This window comes from Pinus tabuliformis, chromosome J (genome assembly GCF_031772625.1).
Source record: "Pinus tabuliformis cultivar Carrire ecotype Pingquan chromosome J, CPIR1, whole genome shotgun sequence".
Taxonomy (NCBI): Eukaryota; Viridiplantae; Streptophyta; class Pinopsida; order Pinales; family Pinaceae; genus Pinus; species Pinus tabuliformis.
In genome coordinates, this window is record NC_142295.1 from 390994290 (window position 1) to 391013339 (window position 19050).

Below are 19050 nucleotides of genomic sequence, written 5' to 3' on the forward strand. Positions count from 1 at the left end.
TAATAATAAGTTTCTTTGAAGTTATGTTCTTTGGTGGTTTTCAAGTGTTGATTTTTTATTTTATCTGTGGGATGGTGAGAATTTGGTGAAGAAATATAATCAATACATTATAAGAGATTCTCAAGATATTATAAACCATGTGACTACACAATGTAGAGGACCTCACTATTGGAGAAATAACCATAGAAACAATAAAACCCATAATTTTTTTTCTCATTCTTAATACAAGGTCCTAACCCTTGTCTGCCCAGAAGATGCCTATTTAAAGGGAATTATGGTTGGGAAGGTTTCAATAGAAAAACCCTAGAAACTTTTCTTTTATAATAAGAAGAATCAATGTTATTCTCAATGGACCAAACAAATGACTAATCAAGAAAAAAATTAGCCAATTTGAGAGTAAACTTCAATGACTAGCATAGATGGTTGGCATTGCCATTCTCCGTTTTATGGATTACATGATCACAACTTGCACCTATGTATTACCTTTAAATAGAGATATTAGACCTTTCTCTCAGACATCTATCTAGAATAATCCAAAACTACTTCAATCTCAAATTTGGGGCATTGTAATAAATACTAACACAACCACATTAAAAATATTAATGTGATTGATATACCCAAAGGCTTCATTTGTATCTACCATTGATAAATATGTAATAATAATAATAATAAAAAAAACTATTGCAATAAAATAATATTATTATCATTATAAATAATAATAATTGTTTCTTTATAATAATAATGATTTAATATTAAATGTGATTAATTTAGTTTAATATTAAACGTTATTTATTTAATTAAATAATTATTATTTAATTTTAAATAATGTAATATAAATGTGAACCCTACGAATATGAACCCTTATATTAATAAAACCTAGGGATTTATATTATAAACCCAAGGGAATAATAAACATAAGGGATTAATACTAAAACCCGAAAAGATTATAAGCACAAGGGAATAATATTAAGTCGAGTGATAATAAACCCAAGGGGTTAATACTAAAACCCCAAAAGATTATAAACCCAAGGGAATAATATTAAGTCAAGTGATAATAAACCCAAAGGATTAATGCTAAAAACCCTAGGGTTTATATTCCCTTGGGTTTTTAGTATTAATCCCTTGGGTTTATAATATCAATCCCTTGGGTATATTAATCTAAGGATTCATATTCCCAAGGTATAATGTTATTCATAGGTTTTTAATATTAATCCTTTAGGTTCAATATAAATCATGGTCATCCAAGGATTTATATACCTTAGATTTATAATATCAGTCCCTTGGGTTTTTAATACCGTGGGGTTTTAGTATTAACCTTTGGGTTTATAATATCAATACCTTGGGTTTATAAAAGTAAGGGTTCATATTCCTAGGGTTTAATACTAAAACCTTAGGAAATAATATTAACCCAAGGGATTAATACTAAAAACCCAAGGAATTATAAACCCAAGGGAATAATATTAAACCCTAGGGATTAATATTATAAACCCAAGGTATATAAACCCTTGGGTTTATAATTGCTTGGGTTTTTAGTATAGTTCCTTGGGTTTATAATTGCTTGGGTTTTTAGTATAGTTCCTTGGGTTTCTAATTCCTTGGGTTTTTAGTATAGTTCCTTGGAGTTATAATATAATATTAACCCTAGGGAATAATATTAAACCTTAGGGATTAATAAACCCAAGGAACTGATATTATAAACCCAAGGGAATATGAACCCTTAGATTAATAAACCCAATGAACTGATATTATAAACCCAAGAGAATAATAAACCCAAGGGGTTAATACTAAAACCCTAGGGCATTATAAACCCAAGGGAATACTATTAATCGAAGGGATAATAAACCCAAGAAATTACTACTAAAAACCCTAGGGTTTATATTCCCTTGGGTTTTTAGTATTAATCCCTTGGGTTTATAATATCAATTCCTTGGATTTATAATATTAGTCCCTTGGGTTTATGAGTAATGTTATGCCTAAGGGAATAATAAACCCAAGGGATTAATACTAAAAACCCAAGGGAATATAAACTCTAGGGTTTTAATATTAATCCCTTGGTGTTAATATTATACCCTTGGGTTTATAATGCCTTGGGGTTTTAGTATTAACCCCTTGGGTATATTAAACTCCCTTGGGTTTATAATATCAATCCATTGTGTTTATTAATCCCTTGGGTATATTCGCACAGTATAACATTATTCATAAGGTTTGTAATTAACATTATTCCTTAGGGTTTATAAATACTTGGGTTTTTAATATTAAACCCAAGGGATTATAAACCCAAAAGAATAAAATTAAACCCAAGGAATTAATATTATAAACCCAAGGTATATAAACCCTCGAATAAAGAAGGTTGACCATGGTCAATCATGATCCAACATTGCATTGTGACAACCACTGTCTCAAAATAAAAATCAACCATATTTACATGATCACAAATTGCACCTATATATTACCTTTAAATAAAGATATTAGACCTTTCTCTCATACATCTACCTAGAATAGTCGAAAAATACTTCAATCTTAAATTTGGGGCACTCTAATAAATATTAGAGACTATTAACTCTAATTTGGGTGGATTTACAAATATTTGACAAAACCAAAAGATTTCCATTTTATAATACTCTCTCTGAAATTTGATAAGTCATTGAGTGATTCAAGGCGCCACTTGTCAAAATTAGTCCTAACATTGCCTTTAAAATTCTCTTTGGCCTTAGGGAATAGGAAATTTGTGCCTAACATAAACATCCATACTCACCATATTTTTGAATACACCATGGAGGAAGTTTGAGTGTTCCCTCTCATTCCTCTTCCATGCATTATTATCATCTCTCCTTGTGTAAGACTCACTCTTTCATTAGATAAAATACTAAAAATGGAATTGAAATTTATTACACTTAGTTATGATAAAGTATATTGTAATTAATTTTTGGTCAATTAGGTTAACTTCTAATTCGCTATTTTAAATAAAACATTTTATTATAGTTTTACAAAAGCTATAGAATATATATTTGATAATTTTCTTTTTGTAAGCTACGGTGTGTTCTTTTTTATTATATACAACCACAAAAATATACAATCGCTGGTGACCTCAACCCGTCCCGAAGGGAAACCGGGTCTGTTGGTCACCAAGAGTCTGAGGTTATCAACTTGTCAACTTAGCTGGTGCATCAATATGTTTAAAACCAGGGCAACACTCTATCTACTTACTATATCTATATACCTATCAGCTATTACAGATCAAAAGACTTGCTTACAAAGTTGATTCTCTTATGCCTAGAAGAGAATTCAAATGAGAACAGAGCAAAACAATTAATCTACCATGAATTCTTGCTTGATTTCCTCCTCGTGCTGCGCGGTGGTTATCTTCTTCAGCATGCCATGGATTTCCTCCATTCTGCTGTCCTGTTTCCGGATCATGAACTGCAGATTATTCATCTCCCTTTTCAAATTTGGTAGACCTTGAAAAATCTCCATCATCTCTTCGTCAGCCTGCTCCATGGCTTTAGCTAACAGGTGTTTCACCACCTAGTACATGTGCAATGCTTGTTTATATAGCGAAAGGCGCCCTCTTGTATTCCGAGGGTCTGGAAGGAGAGTGCTCCATTCCTCCATTTCCGGATCCGAAGCCTCCTCTAGGATTTTATCTTCCAAAGCATCGATAATCTTTCTGATCTCCTCGTTGGTTCCTTTGTTGTAAGCTCTCTCTGCTTCCTGAGTGATCTTCTCAGTGGACCCGCGTCCTCTTTTCTGTTGGTTAGAAACCGGAGTCTCAATTTCGTAACAGTCCGCTTGCCTCGTTCTCCCTCGCCCCCTACGCCTTTTGCCCTTACCTCTTCTGGACGGTCTGCTCCTATTGCTCCCCCTACTACTCTACCCCACCTCGAAAGTCACCTTTGCCATGCATTCTTCCTTCCCGGTCTCCATTTCCCCTTCCCTGCAATTTCCTTCTTCTTCCTCCGTTCGCTCCTACTCCCTCTGTATGTTCCTCACCTCTCCCTCCCTATACAACCTTTCCTTCCTACCTCCCTCCGCCATACCTTCTTGCCTTCTTCTGAGACGATACCCAATGTCTCTCTGCCAAACTGCTTCACTCTATGCCACCTTTCCTGTCTTCGCCTTGTCTGTCTCGCTACCTTCTCCTGTTCTTATAGATATGTCACCACCTACCCTTTGCTTCACTAACTGATCGCTGTCGTTCTTCTCCCCTGTCATTTCCATAATTCTCCCGGTTCCTTGTCTTGGTTTTCGATCTCCTCTGCATGCCGTTGCTACAGTCCTTAAAATGATTACCCTGAGGTGAGGCGTATGCTGCCATGTACTGCACCCCATCATAACCTTGTGCAGGTCACCTTTCTCCACCCCGATCGGGGTATATATTTGATAATTTTCATATATATATATATATATATATAATTCTATTCCTAATTATTTGGATAAGAACAATGAAACACTAGTTTTACCCGGATTGAAATGCATTGGTCAGAAAAATAAAATTAATTTAAAAAAATAAATATAAAAATTACTATGCAATAACATTGACAAGTGTAATATGTACTTAGGTTTTAAATAATATAATTAATTAATTTATATGTTGTTTGGATTCTCATAATTTTATTTCTAATGGTGTATGAAGTAATATGCTGGGTGTGACAGGGTTTGTTGGCCATGTGACTATGAGCTACCCCCAACATGTTGACATAACAACATTGGAACTATTATTATATTCTTCAAAAAGTGGATAAAATAATAGTTTATTTGGTTTTCCCTTCTCAATATATTGAAGTGTGTATATTCTCTAAAATCTCATAATGCTACATTTTTTTTTTTTTTTTCAATTATCAGATTCATGTTTAAAGGCCGTGTGAGATTTCCATTAACATAGGCATTTTTTTTTAAATATAGAATTAAATAAAATGTAAAAAAAATATAATATTTAAATTATTAACAATATATTTTATTATTATTATTATATATTATTTTTAATAAATATTAATAAATTTTAAAATTTTATAATAAATATAAATTTATTATATTTATTTTAACTCGTTAGAAATTCATTATTAAAAATTATTATAAGATAAATTTATTATAAATAAATATATTATATTCTTAAATGTTAAATTGCAAAATATTTATATATAAAATTAAATAAATATTAAACAACCATTAAATATATTATATTCTTAAATGTTAAAGTGCAAAATATTTATACGCAAAATTGAATAAATATTATTCAATATTAAACCACCAATATGAAAAACATAATTTAAATTATATTTGAGTAGAAATGAATTTTTAAATGAATTTATATTAAACATTTTAAAAAATAGCATATAGATAATTATATTATAATAAAAATAAAAATAAGTAATAGGGGTTTCAAAATAGTCATTAGTACTTGAATTTGAGTTCAAATTTTCTATTAGTATTTATGGTCAAGAGAATTGTTCCTCAAATAATCAAAACTATTATGCCGTGATCATTAACTTATTAATTCACTAATCCTTTAAGAGACATGTTCTATGTAGCTTTGCTACTAATTATGTGATATTAAATAGCTTTGAATTAAAAATATGAAAAATACGTGTTTTAGTTCTATTATACTTTAGAGTGCTATAAATAGGACTAATATGCGACGCCTTTTATTCACCAATTTATTTATTTTAAAAACATTTTAAAAACTTCAATTTAAAAGCTTAAATCTACACTTATAACATTGTCAATAGTTACTAATACCTAAATTTATTCAATTTTGCTTTATTTTTTAAATACATGGACCAACCATACTTACTCTTATTTGGCTTTTAAACCATGCATAAGTAATACATTATCACACGTTTTAAATGTCTTATACTTATTTTAATTTTTCACTTTGAACTACCTACAACTATTGCATCAAAATATTTCTAATATACATGTATAAGCGACTTTATTGCGAATTTCACTTGTTTAAACATAGATGACTTGTACTCTAAAGACCTTGTTCAAAATGGCCATGGTTCTCTTTCTTATTCTCTCCACCTAAATGTTAGAGATTTTTTTTAAACAAAACTTTGAATAAATATTGATGTAAAAACACTGTATGAAAGGCACAATGCAACTTACATCATGCATGTTTCTTCTCCAGTTTTCCATGAGTATGGCTACATTCTAGTTTCTAGTAGGATTGTTTCCACTTATATCATCCTTCCCTTGATAGTGGGAAATTGGTTCGGAGCTAGACCATGAATAGGCCCTCCGAAAGACTCCTAAGGCAAACCAGAATTTGCAAAACAACCTGATTGAAGCAAAGGTTTGGGGGAATACCCCCTTACTCCTTTTCATTGTAGATCCCCTTTATTCAAGGCGGCGCCCAAATTTTCCATTTGATCCACTACCACATTTTGGTCCCTTAAAACATGAAAACATTTTTAAATCAACATCTGGTTGTATAGTCTTTCTGTTCTTTGAAAGAGATTTCTCAACCTCAAGTTTGGAGAAAGAGAGCTAGAAACACTACAAGAAAATGACCTTATAGTGGAGGTTTTACTGCAAGTCCCTATAAAAATAGCCCAAAAATCTGTTCGTAGCAGAGGTGGGCAGGTGGATGTTTTAGCGAATGTTTTTAGGACAATGTGTCTACGAAATACAAATGCACCATTGCTTTACTATCCATACAGGAACCGGTGCTGCATAGAACATGGTGTACCATGGAAAATTTATTTTATAAAATAAAAAAACACGGTGTGCTAAATAACACAACGCACCAGTGCTTGAATAATTGATAGCATCGAACGAATGTTACTTTTAAAATTTGTCGGTGCTATATACACCCGCAACACTGGTGCCCTTCATAAAGTAAAATTCCCCGATGCATACCAAGAAGGAGCACCACTATATTTTTTAAATTAAAAAAAAATGCGGTGCTATTTTCCAACGATGCATTGTTGTGGCACATGTACTAAAATTCCCCAGGGCGTATTCTAAACAGCATCGCTAGGCAGTTTTTAATTTAAAAAAAGAGAGGATGATATAGTAAAACAAAGCACCTGTACGATATTTGTATTAGAAAGATCCACTATGTCTTAACAAAAGTACCACTATAGTGTTGTTGTTGTTGTTGTTGTTGTTTTTTTTTTTTTTTTTTTTTTAACGTGGTGCTCTTAGATATCTTCCACACCAGTGTGGTTATAGTAATGCACCAGAGGATGGTTAAATAAAGAAAACCCTCCCGACTGTAAATTTCATTTTTACCATCTACAGTGCTAGAGAGCCCTAAAGCACTGGTGCCGCTCTTGCCTCATGCAAGCGCCATGACATCGCTGCTTCTATTTCTCACCATCCTTCCATACTGTGGTCATTGCCTGAATTTCCAGTTTTTTCAAACTGTGGTAAAAATTGTTTTCCTCCATTACGTGTCAACAATGCCTCCCCAACGAACAAATTTCCTGGTAATGTTTATGTTTCTCTCTAATTTAATTTTTTGATGGATTAGAATTGCAAATTAGGTTAAAATTTCCATTTTTTTTTATTTTTTTTCCTTGAGCAGTGCATTTGATATGTTCAGCTTGCACCGATCGCAGTGCACATTGTAAATTTACAGGTTGCAACGTAGTTCGGTGCATGAATGAAACACACCACTATTGTAGCAACGCCTTTCATAAATGTAAATACATTAGGAAAGCTAAAAATTGTACGTTGGTGCGTTGATATTTACCAAATGCACCACAAAAATAATATTTAAAATTAGAGCTATAGATTGGTGTGTTCAAAAACCTAAAAGTTCTATACCAGTGCAAAAAGGTTATACGTGCGTACCGGTGCGAAAAGCCTATATGTGCGCATTGGTGCATATGTGTGACACACTGCGATGAAAATTTAAATTTTTGAACCAACAATGCTGCATCATACATATGTGTGCACCGATGCCAGTGCGATTGTGTTTGAAAACACACTGGAGCTGGTGCATGACTGTGTTTTGGGTGCTCCGATGATTTTTTTGTATTTAATTGAAAGTTATATTTCCATATTTACAAAAATACATTTTTCATTTAATTGAAAAAATTGTATTTTATGTATGAGGCTAATGTATTTTATATGCCAATCATGTAGCAGAGATGTTAGTAGAGGAGGCATCAATAGGAGTAGGAACAAATGGTAGACCCATACAATATGTTCCGACCATGGGAGGCCAAAGAGAGGGAGAGGGTTTTATACCCTCGCCTTATTACTACATCGATCTAAGAGTTCTTAAGGAATTCAAGCCTCCTCAAGTACTATGAGGAGGCTGTATCCCTAAAGGTGCACTCTATCTTATTGGCGCATCTGATTCATCGATGGAGTTCCTAGGAGCAAGTTTTCCATGTTGATCTTGGGGCATGATATAATCCATCTGAGGAGGACATATAATTTATCACTAGCCTAGCAAGGCAAGGGGAGGGATTTCCCCAGTTCCTTGATGTCTCCCATGGGGTTGAAGCTGAGACTCAACTTACCTACACTCAAAGATATATTGGGCCTCATGCAATATGTCCAACAAATTTTCAGGTGCGTGGAGGACAACTACAGATTTCTTCTTTTGCTGCACTGGAGATTAGGTTCCTCTCGTTATTAATCACCACCATTGAACACTCTAGTAGTGATGGGTAGCACATTAGTTTCCCTCTTTTGTACTATGTTGATTCTTTGATTCAGGTGCCATGTTGTATCAGATGGTCTGCCATTTTTTTAAGTAGTTTTTTTATGGCTTTAGATAGATGTTGTGCATTGAGACATGTTAGAGTGACCTTCCCTTTCACTTTAAAGCTTTTTTGTTTATCTTTTGAGAGGTTTCCAGAGACGAGGCCTACATTTGACCATCGCCCTCCTAGGCCAATCACTGAGGTCCATATCTACATGTGGGGGAAGATGATGCCCAAGAGGGGTCTCATCTAGGATTTCTGTCGAGGCACTGATGCTACTAGCCAATGAGGATGACCATGTGTTTGTTTGGTTAGCGTTTCCATATGTGGGGATTGATTGGAGGAAATGTCCCAACATCCTCTTCATGCTAGATGAGCCTCCAGATGATAGAGGTAATATTCGTGTTTTCTTTAAATTAATCTAGTTTCATTTTATTTTTTAATTAATTAGAATAAACTTTATTGTAGTACGCTCTTTAAGTTGTTTTATTAAATTATTTAATGAACTTTTCTAATTATTGTTGTGTACTATATATTTTGTAGACATCGACATATTTGATAGGACATGCCTCCTCCCCCACCAGATGGAGGAGATGAAGAGATGGGCGAGGCCTAAGAGGGTGAGACACATCCTCACTTGGCATGGGCATCTCGGGCCATAGGGTTGGTCTGTGATTTCAAATGTACTACTGTGACTAATTGGTCAGAGTTTTGGTTGAGGAGGGAGTTCACCCTGCGAGGGATCGAGATATCAACACAGATCCTAGGTTCGTGGATCTCTACAGGGTCTATCTGCATGAGATGATGTCTCTTATGCATCATATCATCATAGCTAGTAGGGTACTGGACACGACGAGGGATGCAGGGCATGAGACAATGTATAGATCAGATGAGGGTGGTGATCACGATGATGAGGGAAATGATCATGATGATAATGATGAGAGTGGTGATCATGATCATGATGATGAGGGCGGTGATCATGATGCTTCTGGTAATACTACCCCATCAGATCATGGCCATCAGTGACCTGATCATGAGATGCTAGAGCTAGAGGATGTGCCTTATGTTTCTCCTGACAATGCAGACTAACTGCCTCCTCCACCACTGAAGAGTTTGCCAGACCACATTGAGGCAATAGTTGACCATCCATCATATTTTGCTGTAGGTGGACCACCTCCTCCTCCACCTTAGAGTTCGACAAATGATGAGGTAGCAGTTGACCATCCATCATCTTCTATTGTAGACCAAGCAACTGACATTACTATGTTTGTTGTATAAGATATTTGATTGTAGTTATTTGACTTCATATAGTTATTTGACTTCTCTCTCTCTCTCTCTATATATATATATTTATATATACATTGCATTTTTTTTGTTCATGTTTATGTACTTGATTTATATGTTGGTGTTGATGTGTATATTGTTAGGTCATGTTAGATATGTTCATTTAATGTGTTTGTAGATAGATGTGTATGTGATAGTAGTTATTTGACATGAGATGCATATTAATTTGAGTATGTGTGTGGTGATGATATTAGATTACTATGTTTTTGTTTTGTTGGATGTGATCACGTTGATGATGCCTCGTTAGATTATTAGATTTGTGTGCTAGCTAATGACATTTATATGTATTAGAGGTGTATATAATTAGATTATGGTAGTGAATTTGAATGTGTATCTTAGAGGATGTTTATGTTTGTTTGATGGTTATCATCATGATGTTTATTTTTGTGAAATGATATTTATTATATATCATGTATTGGTGAACTTATATCAAACTTTTATACATGAAATTGTATGCAAAACGACTTTAAAAAAATGCAAAGATATTTTTATAAATTACAAAGTTTAGTATGATTGAAACTATGATTGTAAAATTGCGATAAATATTATTTTATTACTTATATAGTTCAATGATACTAAAAATAACTTAACTAGTAAAATATTTCAATACTCACTATTATCACCCTATAATTGAACTTCTAGGCTGAGAAAAGGTTTACAGGGGTAAACTCAAACCACTTACAAGCTAGAATCTAGCCCTTCTAGCTTTAGAGAGGGCTATCTCTATAGATTTTTTCAGTCAATTGATTGGATGAGTATTTCAGATCTTAGGCTAGTTTTTAAGAGCAAAATGAATAGGATTTGTTTTAATGTTTTGATGGTAGGTGTGAGGAAAGTCCATTGTACATGGAGTCACTCTCAGTTGATGTTTTCAGTGAAATAGGTGAAATAATGAAAGGTTCTTGTAGTAGGAGCGAGATAGGTAGTCATTCTGATGTTTTTGATCAGGTTCATTGTAGGAGGGTGAGCAACATAGTGTTGGACAAATGACACATATAACATTTAAGTAAATGATGAATTTTGCATGTCATTTAAGAGGAAAAACATTTATTGTTTAGGAAACTAAAACATAGGGCTATAATAACGAATTCCGAGATAATGCTTTGTTTATCTAAACAAGAAGATATATATTCATGGCATAATAATTCCAACAAGAAACTTACATCACACAGAAACACATCATCATAATGCTAACACAAGAATTCCTGCAACAAGTCACTTTGACCTTCTTCTATTCACTGACAATCTTTGAGATAGACAAATATCTTGCTTCACACACAGACCAACTGAACCATTTTTTTATGTATGTTTCTTCTTAAATACATTTAGTTACATGAAAAATAAAGGACCGGATACAATGTATCTGCTATCGACTAAAAGATAAACTAAATCATGGAAACATCAATGACTTAAAGCTTGATAAACTTTAGCAACATCAAGTTTCAAAAATCAGACTTATCCACATCCCTACACCTATCATGATCACTAACATCTTATCCTAATCACTAACATAATTATAGAATGTCCCGAAATATCAAAATGCAAAAATAGGTCTGAGTGATATAGTTGCACAACTAAGTGTAGCAAACTTTAAAGTTGACATGGTTTCAGATCCTCTTGAGTAATACATAGTACATGGGCATGCTTGCAATGATGGTGTAATGGTGTATAATCTTTGAAACAATGTTTCCCACTCCTGCATATCTTCAAAATAACAGACTCTAGCTTGTGCAACAAATGCACAACATAAGTTGAATTTTAAACTTGTATTGAATTCCCTTTCTCCAAAATGATTCCGAGTGTCAAGTAAACCATCTCATTCACCTTATAATACTCATCATAATTTAAACCTTCAAGAACTTCGAATTTACAAATCGAATTTCCAAAATTTAAGAATTTTGTCAGGAAGAAATTGTGAAAATGTGTCTCCAAGTGACACCTGTAATTCCCAAACCGTGACACCTATGAAGAAACTAAGATAGATCTTTGCATATGAATTTTTTTTTGAGAGAAAGCTCTCTCAGTTTCTTCAAATGCTTCTTCATTTCCTTAGAATATGTTCCCCAATATGATGACTGAAACAATAAATAGCACAATCTAAAAAATATTCTCTAAAGATGCATTTTAATCTCCCAATATATGACACCTGTGCAGAAACTTAAGGAAATTTTTGTTCTTTGCCCCATTCCTGAGAAAATTCTCTTTTAGTTTTTCGTAATTCGACTCCATTTGGTTGGAATTTTTTTTTGAAAATGATGACTAAAACAATCAATTTCAGAGCAAATTCATAGCATAATGTAGTAGACCTCCATGTTTGATATGGTTGCATATGGCTCTGTGCAAGGATGAGTGCATCTATGTGCTTGATATGACATGGTGATGATGTAGCACCATCTGAGTGCTTCCCTCCATGCTTGCAGACATCCAAAATGGTTGTTCTCATCTTTGCGCAGCGACTGTGTGGCTCAGAATTTTGTGCAGCTGTTGTGCAACAACCTTGTCACACTTGAAAGAACCTGCCTTCGAACCTATGCCAAACTGATTTCGGCCTTGTTCTGTGCAACCTACCAAACCTTCTCAGAGCGAGAACTATGAATTGAAGAGAGAATGAGGATAACATGAACAAAAATTTGAAAATGTGCGCCTCATATGTCTTGTTTTGATCATGGGTGTAAACTTTGGGTAAAGGGTTGTAATAATTATGAATTATGAATGATGATAATGAGTTGTGGATTTTGGGAGATGTAATGGAAAATGATGGGAGGTGAGTTGATAGTGTTGGGGGGGGGGGTGGGGTAATGGAAAATGATGATGATAGGTGAGCTATGAATGGAAGGGGTATATGGAAAGAGTATATGAAAAGGGAATTATGAATTATAAATGGTGAACTATGAATGATGAATTGTGAATGGTGGAATGGGGACATGATGGACACCATTAACAGACCCATATAACTTTAACAAATAGAACTTGACTGTCATGGTTTTGACCGATGATAAATGAACCCCGATGAAATGACCCTTTGATCCCTCAATTACTCTACATGAAAATCTAACCTTATGACCCTCTTATGGACTTAAACTCTCTCAAATTTGACTTTGTATTTAAGGACCACTCTATGACATGGAAAACCTGCAGTGACCTTAGATAATGTTACTTTAGACAATGACAACAATGGTTCAGAGGCTAAATTGACATACAAAATCTCAAAATGAATAAAAAGAGGCAAAGACATTTGATCCGTAGACCCTAGGACCCTAACACTCACAAGGAAAAAATAATTAAAGGTAAAATATTAGTTAGTTCTTAATAAGACGAAAATGTGTAACTCGTTCAAATTTTAGTATAAAATATTAATAATAAGAAATTGTTCAAAAATATAATTTAACCAATTCAATATTGTTTTATAAAATTCAACTTATTGTTAAATTTTAAAAACTTAAGTTTGATTTTTTTCTAATTAATTTAGATTTAATATAACTTAAAAGTTTTTATTTTTATAAAACTTAATTTATTAGTAAAGTTAAGAGATTTTCAAATATATACTTTGGGAAAACCCTCAAGGACTGCGCGCAGCTTTGCGGGCTTGACCTAGCCGGCTCGCCCTCCCTTCCTGAGCTGCCTCCTGCGGCCTCTCCGCCTGGCAACCTCCTGCTACTGGGCTCACCCGATCCTGCTCCATCTGACTTGGGCCACATTCCTCTGCATTAGCCTAATTGAAGTTGCTCCCTGCCGCGCGATTGCCTGGCTTGATCAGCTGCGCCCAGCCATGGCGCCCCCAGGGGGCCCGGACCCATTGGACCCTCCCCTGTCCCCACCCCCGGAGGTGACCGCATTCAAAGCAATGATCACATCAAGCTGCAAGCAACCGCCCTCTGTCAATCAGTGGAAGTTCGTCAAGAAGATGGATTCCATCCCCATGGTAGCCCTTCCTGAAGAAGAAACCTGCAAAGCAGCTTGGAATCTCGCTGAGAGAGGCCTCATAGGCTAGTTCACGGGCCTCTGGCCTTCGCCCAAGTCGGTAGAGGACTGGACACAAAGGAATTGGAAGCCGTTAATCAAAGAAGGTATAAAAAGCTACTTCTTAGGCAAAGGTCTTTTCATCTTCGTATTTGAAAGTGCAGAGGATAGAAGCTTAATCTTCAGAAATAGACCTTATTTTATGGGCCCCCAAGGTCTATACCTAAATAAATGGTCGCCAGATTTCAACCCAACCCATGATGTCCCATCAGCTATACCGGTGTGGGTGCGACTCCCCCACCTCCCCCTACATTGTTGGAACTAGAAGTCTCTCCAGATCATCGACAATGGTTTAGGAAAATATATAGATCAGGTGGTAAGAAAAGGTCAATATTCATGTGCACGCATCTGTGTCGAAGTTGACCTAGAAGAGGGTTTTCCAGAAGCCATAAAACTTACAGTTGCAGGCTGGACGCATGTCCAAGAGTTGGACTATGAACAACTGCCATTTAAATGCAGACACTGCCATGGCTACGGGCACTTCGCCAAACATTGCAAGAAGAAGGCGGAAGAACAGCCAGACAAACAGAATGGCGAGCAATGGACTCAAGTACAAAAAACCACCAATCAGAAGAAAGGCAACGGGAAAGGTACTCCGAAAGAGACTCCAAGAAGCTCCAATCCCACCCAAGAAAAGATCTCAAATGGTAAAGAAAACAGCCAGAGCAAGTCAGCCACAGTAGCCCCGGAAAATGTGGACCAGATCGATCCTCCCATCACCAACATAGAAGATGTAGAAATGGCTCATCTGGAAGCCTCCCAAGGAAGCCCCTCCAACCCTTCATATGTAGAAGTAGCAAGGAAAAAACCAGCTGAAAACTCTGACTCCTCGGAGGAGGAAACCCTCGAGCAACCCACAAGAAAAGTTGGAAGGAAATATCGTAGAGAAGCAAGTGAAGAGGAGGCGGAAAGGCTAAAAACTCAAGGGAGTCAGCCTACAATAGAGATGTCAATCGGGAGAAATTCCAGGAACAGGCCCCCCAAGGGAGGCTCCCATCCTATCCTTGGTAAATAATGCGGCGTGTCTCTTGGAACTATAGAGGTCTGGGAAACCCCTCGAAAGTAGAAGCGGTTACGGATCTCCTCAAAATAGAACCCTCAGACATTCTAATGCTCCAAGAGACTAAGATAGAGGGGAAAGCCCTGCTAGACATCAATAAGAAGAAATGGAAGAAAAGCACAGGAAGAGCAGTCAGCGCAAGAGGCTCATCTGGAGGGCTGGCAAATCCCTGGACAGAAGATCTCTTCCAGCTGAAAAAATACCATGAGACCCAGCACTAGATCTACACGGAACTAACGCACTGCACAAGTAAGTTAACCATCTCCCTTTTCAATCTTTATGTACCCGTCCTGTATTTTGAAAAGAGGGATTGTTGGAAATCTCTCACTGAATTTCTTGAGCAGCACTCCCCTAGTAACATCATTCTTGCCGGGGATTTAAATATAGTCTTAAAAGCTAAAGAAAAAAGGGGAGGAACTAATAACAGAGACCCCATGCTCCCCATGGTGGAAGACCTCATCTAGCAGTGGGATCTTCTCGATTTCACACCGGTCAAAGGGTTCTACACATGGTCCAACAACCGAGTGGGTGAGGACCATATCTCTGCTCGACTGGACCGTTTTTTAGCGCAAGGTACTCTGATGATGAATAAGAAGATAATCATCACCAAAATTTTGCCCAAATTGACCTCAGATCATAAGCCGATCCAGCTCATACTGGAAGATGAAGAAGATCTCGGCCCAATCCCCTTTCGATTCAGCTCTCTTTGGATAGAAAGGGAAGGCTTCATAGATACAGTGAAAACCGCATGGGCAAAACCAGTCACTGGGTCCTCCAGTTACGTATGGGAACAAAAGCTCAAAGCCACAAAGCAAGCCCTGAAGGATTGGATAAAGAAATCGGCTCCAAATCCAACCAGCCTAAGAAAAGAAACTGTACAGTCCCTTGAGGCTCTGCAAGTAGAAATGGAAAGAAGAGATATTACTCCAACGCTCCTAGACAAAGAAGTTAAAACTCAATGCTCAACATATCGATCTCTCTGGATGGAGGAAGAGTACTGGCGAACTAAATCTCGAAGCTTGTGGCTGAAGGCTGGTGATCGGAACACCACTTTCTTCCATCGCCAATATCGAGCAAGACTCTCCAGAAACCATATTTCTGAAATAACAACCACAGAGGGGCAGATCTGCAAAGGGTTCAGCCAGATAAAAGAAGCAGCCGTTGGACATTTCAGACAGCTCTACACCGCAGGTAACCATGTCAATGAGGAGGAAACTGCTGACCTCCTCTCCAACATCCCTCTTCTGGTCAGCCCTGAAGACAATTCCGTTCTCATCAACCCCATTACTGAAGATGAAGTCAGCAAAGTCATTTGGTCTATGGATCCGGACAAGGCCCCTGGGCCTGACGGATTCACCATTCACTTTTACAAGACCTGCTGGGACATTATCAAAACTGATCTCTTAAAGATGGTAAAAGGTTTCATGGGAAAAGCCAAGGTAGGGGGAGGAACCAACTCCACTTATCTCGCCCTCATCCCAAAAGAAACCAATCCAGAAACATTCGCCAGATTCAGGCCAATATCGCTCTGTAATGCCTCATACAAAATTCTGGCAAAGCTTCTAGCCAACAGGATCAAGCCACTGCTCAACAGGCTGATCTCTAGCAATCAAGGTGGCTTTGTAGAAGGCAGGCACATCTTGGATAATGTCATCCAGGTGCAGGAGATAATCCATTCAAGCAATCAGCGTAAAGAAAAAGGTATGCTGATAAAACTTGATATGGCCAATGCCTTTGACCGTGTCAATCGCTCCTTCCTTTACAAAGTCCTCCTCTCCTTTGGCTTCTCTCCTCATTTTGTCAATCTCATCACTGCCTGCACCCACAACCCCTGGATTGCCCCTCTTGTAAACGGTCGACCCACCTCCTTTTTCCAAGCTCAGAGAGGTCTCAGGCAAGGATGCCCACTCTCTCCTTTCCTATACATCCTGATGGCGGACTCTCTCAGTAGAAAGCTATCAGCCGAAAAAGCCTCAGGCTCCCTCCCTGGCCTCAAACCCTCCTCTTCTTCCCCAGCTCAGAACCATGCTCTCTTCGCGGACGACTCCCTCCTCCTGGGAGGTGCCTCAGTCAGAATAGCCAAAGCCTTTGACTCTGTTCTCAATTGCTATTGCAGGGTCTCGGGAGCCTCTATCAATGAAAAAAAAAGCGAAGTCTATGGCTGGAACATTGGGCAGCAAGAGCTCACAAGTATCTCCAATCTGTTTGGTTTTAAAGGACATGCTAAATGGGAAAAGATTAAATACCTTGGTCTCCCCATCACAAACGACTTCAACAAGAGGTCGTTGTGGTCTGAAATCATCAGCAAAATTAAAACAAAAATTACAGGTTGGGGAGGATATTGGCTCACAAAAGCAGGAAAAGTCATCTTGATCAAGACTGTCTTATCGACGCTCCCTATCTACCAAGCAACCTTCCTTCTCGCCCCTAAAAGCGTAACAGATCAAATCTCTAAAATTCTCCGGGACTTCCTCTGGAAGGGGGGGAAAGGAAATCAAAACAAGTTTCATTTAGTGAAATGGGACATGGTCAAGCGCCCAATCTCTGAAGGAGGCCTCCAAATTTGTGATCCAGCATTAGCCAATCTGGCGTTGGGAGGCAAGATCATTTGGAAACTCTTCAAAGAGCCCAAACACCCTGTCTGTGACATGCTGAAAACAAAATATGCTCAAAACGTGCCGCTCAGAAATATCCAGACAGCTCATTCAAATCACAGCTCCCAGGTATGGAAATTATGTAGTAAAACATTGAGTTTCTACATGCGCAGCGCGTACAGGATCCCAGGGAGCGGCAAACACATAAACCTGTGGCACGACAGAATTATGAATCGTGACCCCCTCGTGGAAATAGATGAAATAGCAGAGTTAAAATGTTGGCTTGAACGCGCAGGTATAAAAAGTCTCTATGATCTGTCAAACTGGGATTGCCACGATGACTGGCAAGGCTGGGATTTTTTTGGAATTCCAGAGCGACTAAATCAGCAGAAGAGCATCCTTGAAGAACTGTTAGAGGAAGCGGCCCTAGTGAACAGAAAGATGAAGGATAGCTGGGGATGGGGGCGATCTGGAATTTACACAACAGCTGCAGCTTATAATGCCCTTCAACCAAACAGGAACAGTAGTAAACCGCCGGAATTCTGGAAGAAAGTTTGGGAACCGCTAGCTCTACCTAAAGTAAACTTCTTCTTTTGGACGCTGGTCCACAACAAGTTGCTAACTAGAGACAATTTGATGAAGAAAAGCATAGCTGGGCCGTATAGATGCGAGCTGTGTAGAAGTAGCTCAGAAACAGCCAGGCATCTCTTTATGGAATGCAAGTTTGCCAAAGAAGTATGGGGTCTCATTCTACAAGAGTTACAAATCCCAGCCCCCTCTTATAACTCTATTGTTGACCTGTTCGACTCATGGAATCAAAGCTACCCCAGCAAAATTCCCATCAAGTCGATTTGGAGAAAAGTCTGGAACGCTATCCCCAAGTTTGTATGCTGGCAGATTTGGTTGACCCGGAATGACTTGATATTCAATGATAAGCTGCAAACTCCTTTCGTGGCAGCGGTAAAGGCCAAATCCCTTCTCCTTGAAGCAGTCCAACAGCAACATTTTCCAGAAGACTCTTTGCTCCTTCCCGAAGAAGAGAGGTGGCTGGGCCCCCTCTCCCCTCATTCTCAGAAGCAGTTAACAACCCCTCATTCAGTGAATCCGGAATGGCGCAAAAGAGACTCCGAAGCCAACTTCCAAGAATGGTGGTGAAAACAAAAAATAACCACGATTTTCTTTGACGGAGCCTCCAAAGGCAACCCCGGGACAACAGGAGCCGGAGGGGTCATCTATGCCCCGGATGGCACAAGAAGGGACAATTTTTGCTGGGGCATCGGGCAGAAAACCAACAACCAGGCAGAGCTTCAAGGTCTCCTTATAGCTTGTCAAATAGCTAGAGATAGAGGTGACAAAGAGTTCCAAGCCTTTG

At 37.5% G+C, this 19050-nt stretch overlaps 2 protein-coding genes across 2 annotated transcripts; both read left to right on the plus strand.

Annotated features, from left to right (window-relative positions):
* Positions 1-15668: 15668 nt before the first annotated feature.
* LOC149227420 (uncharacterized) lies at positions 15669-17457 on the plus strand. Its single transcript, XM_089380495.1, has 2 exons — positions 15669-16785; positions 17201-17457. Exons 1-2 carry the CDS (start codon positions 15669-15671, stop codon positions 17455-17457), a joined length of 1374 nt encoding a protein of 457 aa, XP_089236621.1.
* A 152-nt stretch (positions 17458-17609) lies between these two features.
* LOC149227421 (uncharacterized) lies at positions 17610-18833 on the plus strand. Its single transcript, XM_089380496.1, has one exon. The coding sequence runs from the start codon at positions 17610-17612 to the stop codon at positions 18831-18833; it is 1224 nt and encodes a 407-aa protein (XP_089236622.1).
* The last annotated feature ends 217 nt before the right edge of the window (positions 18834-19050 follow it).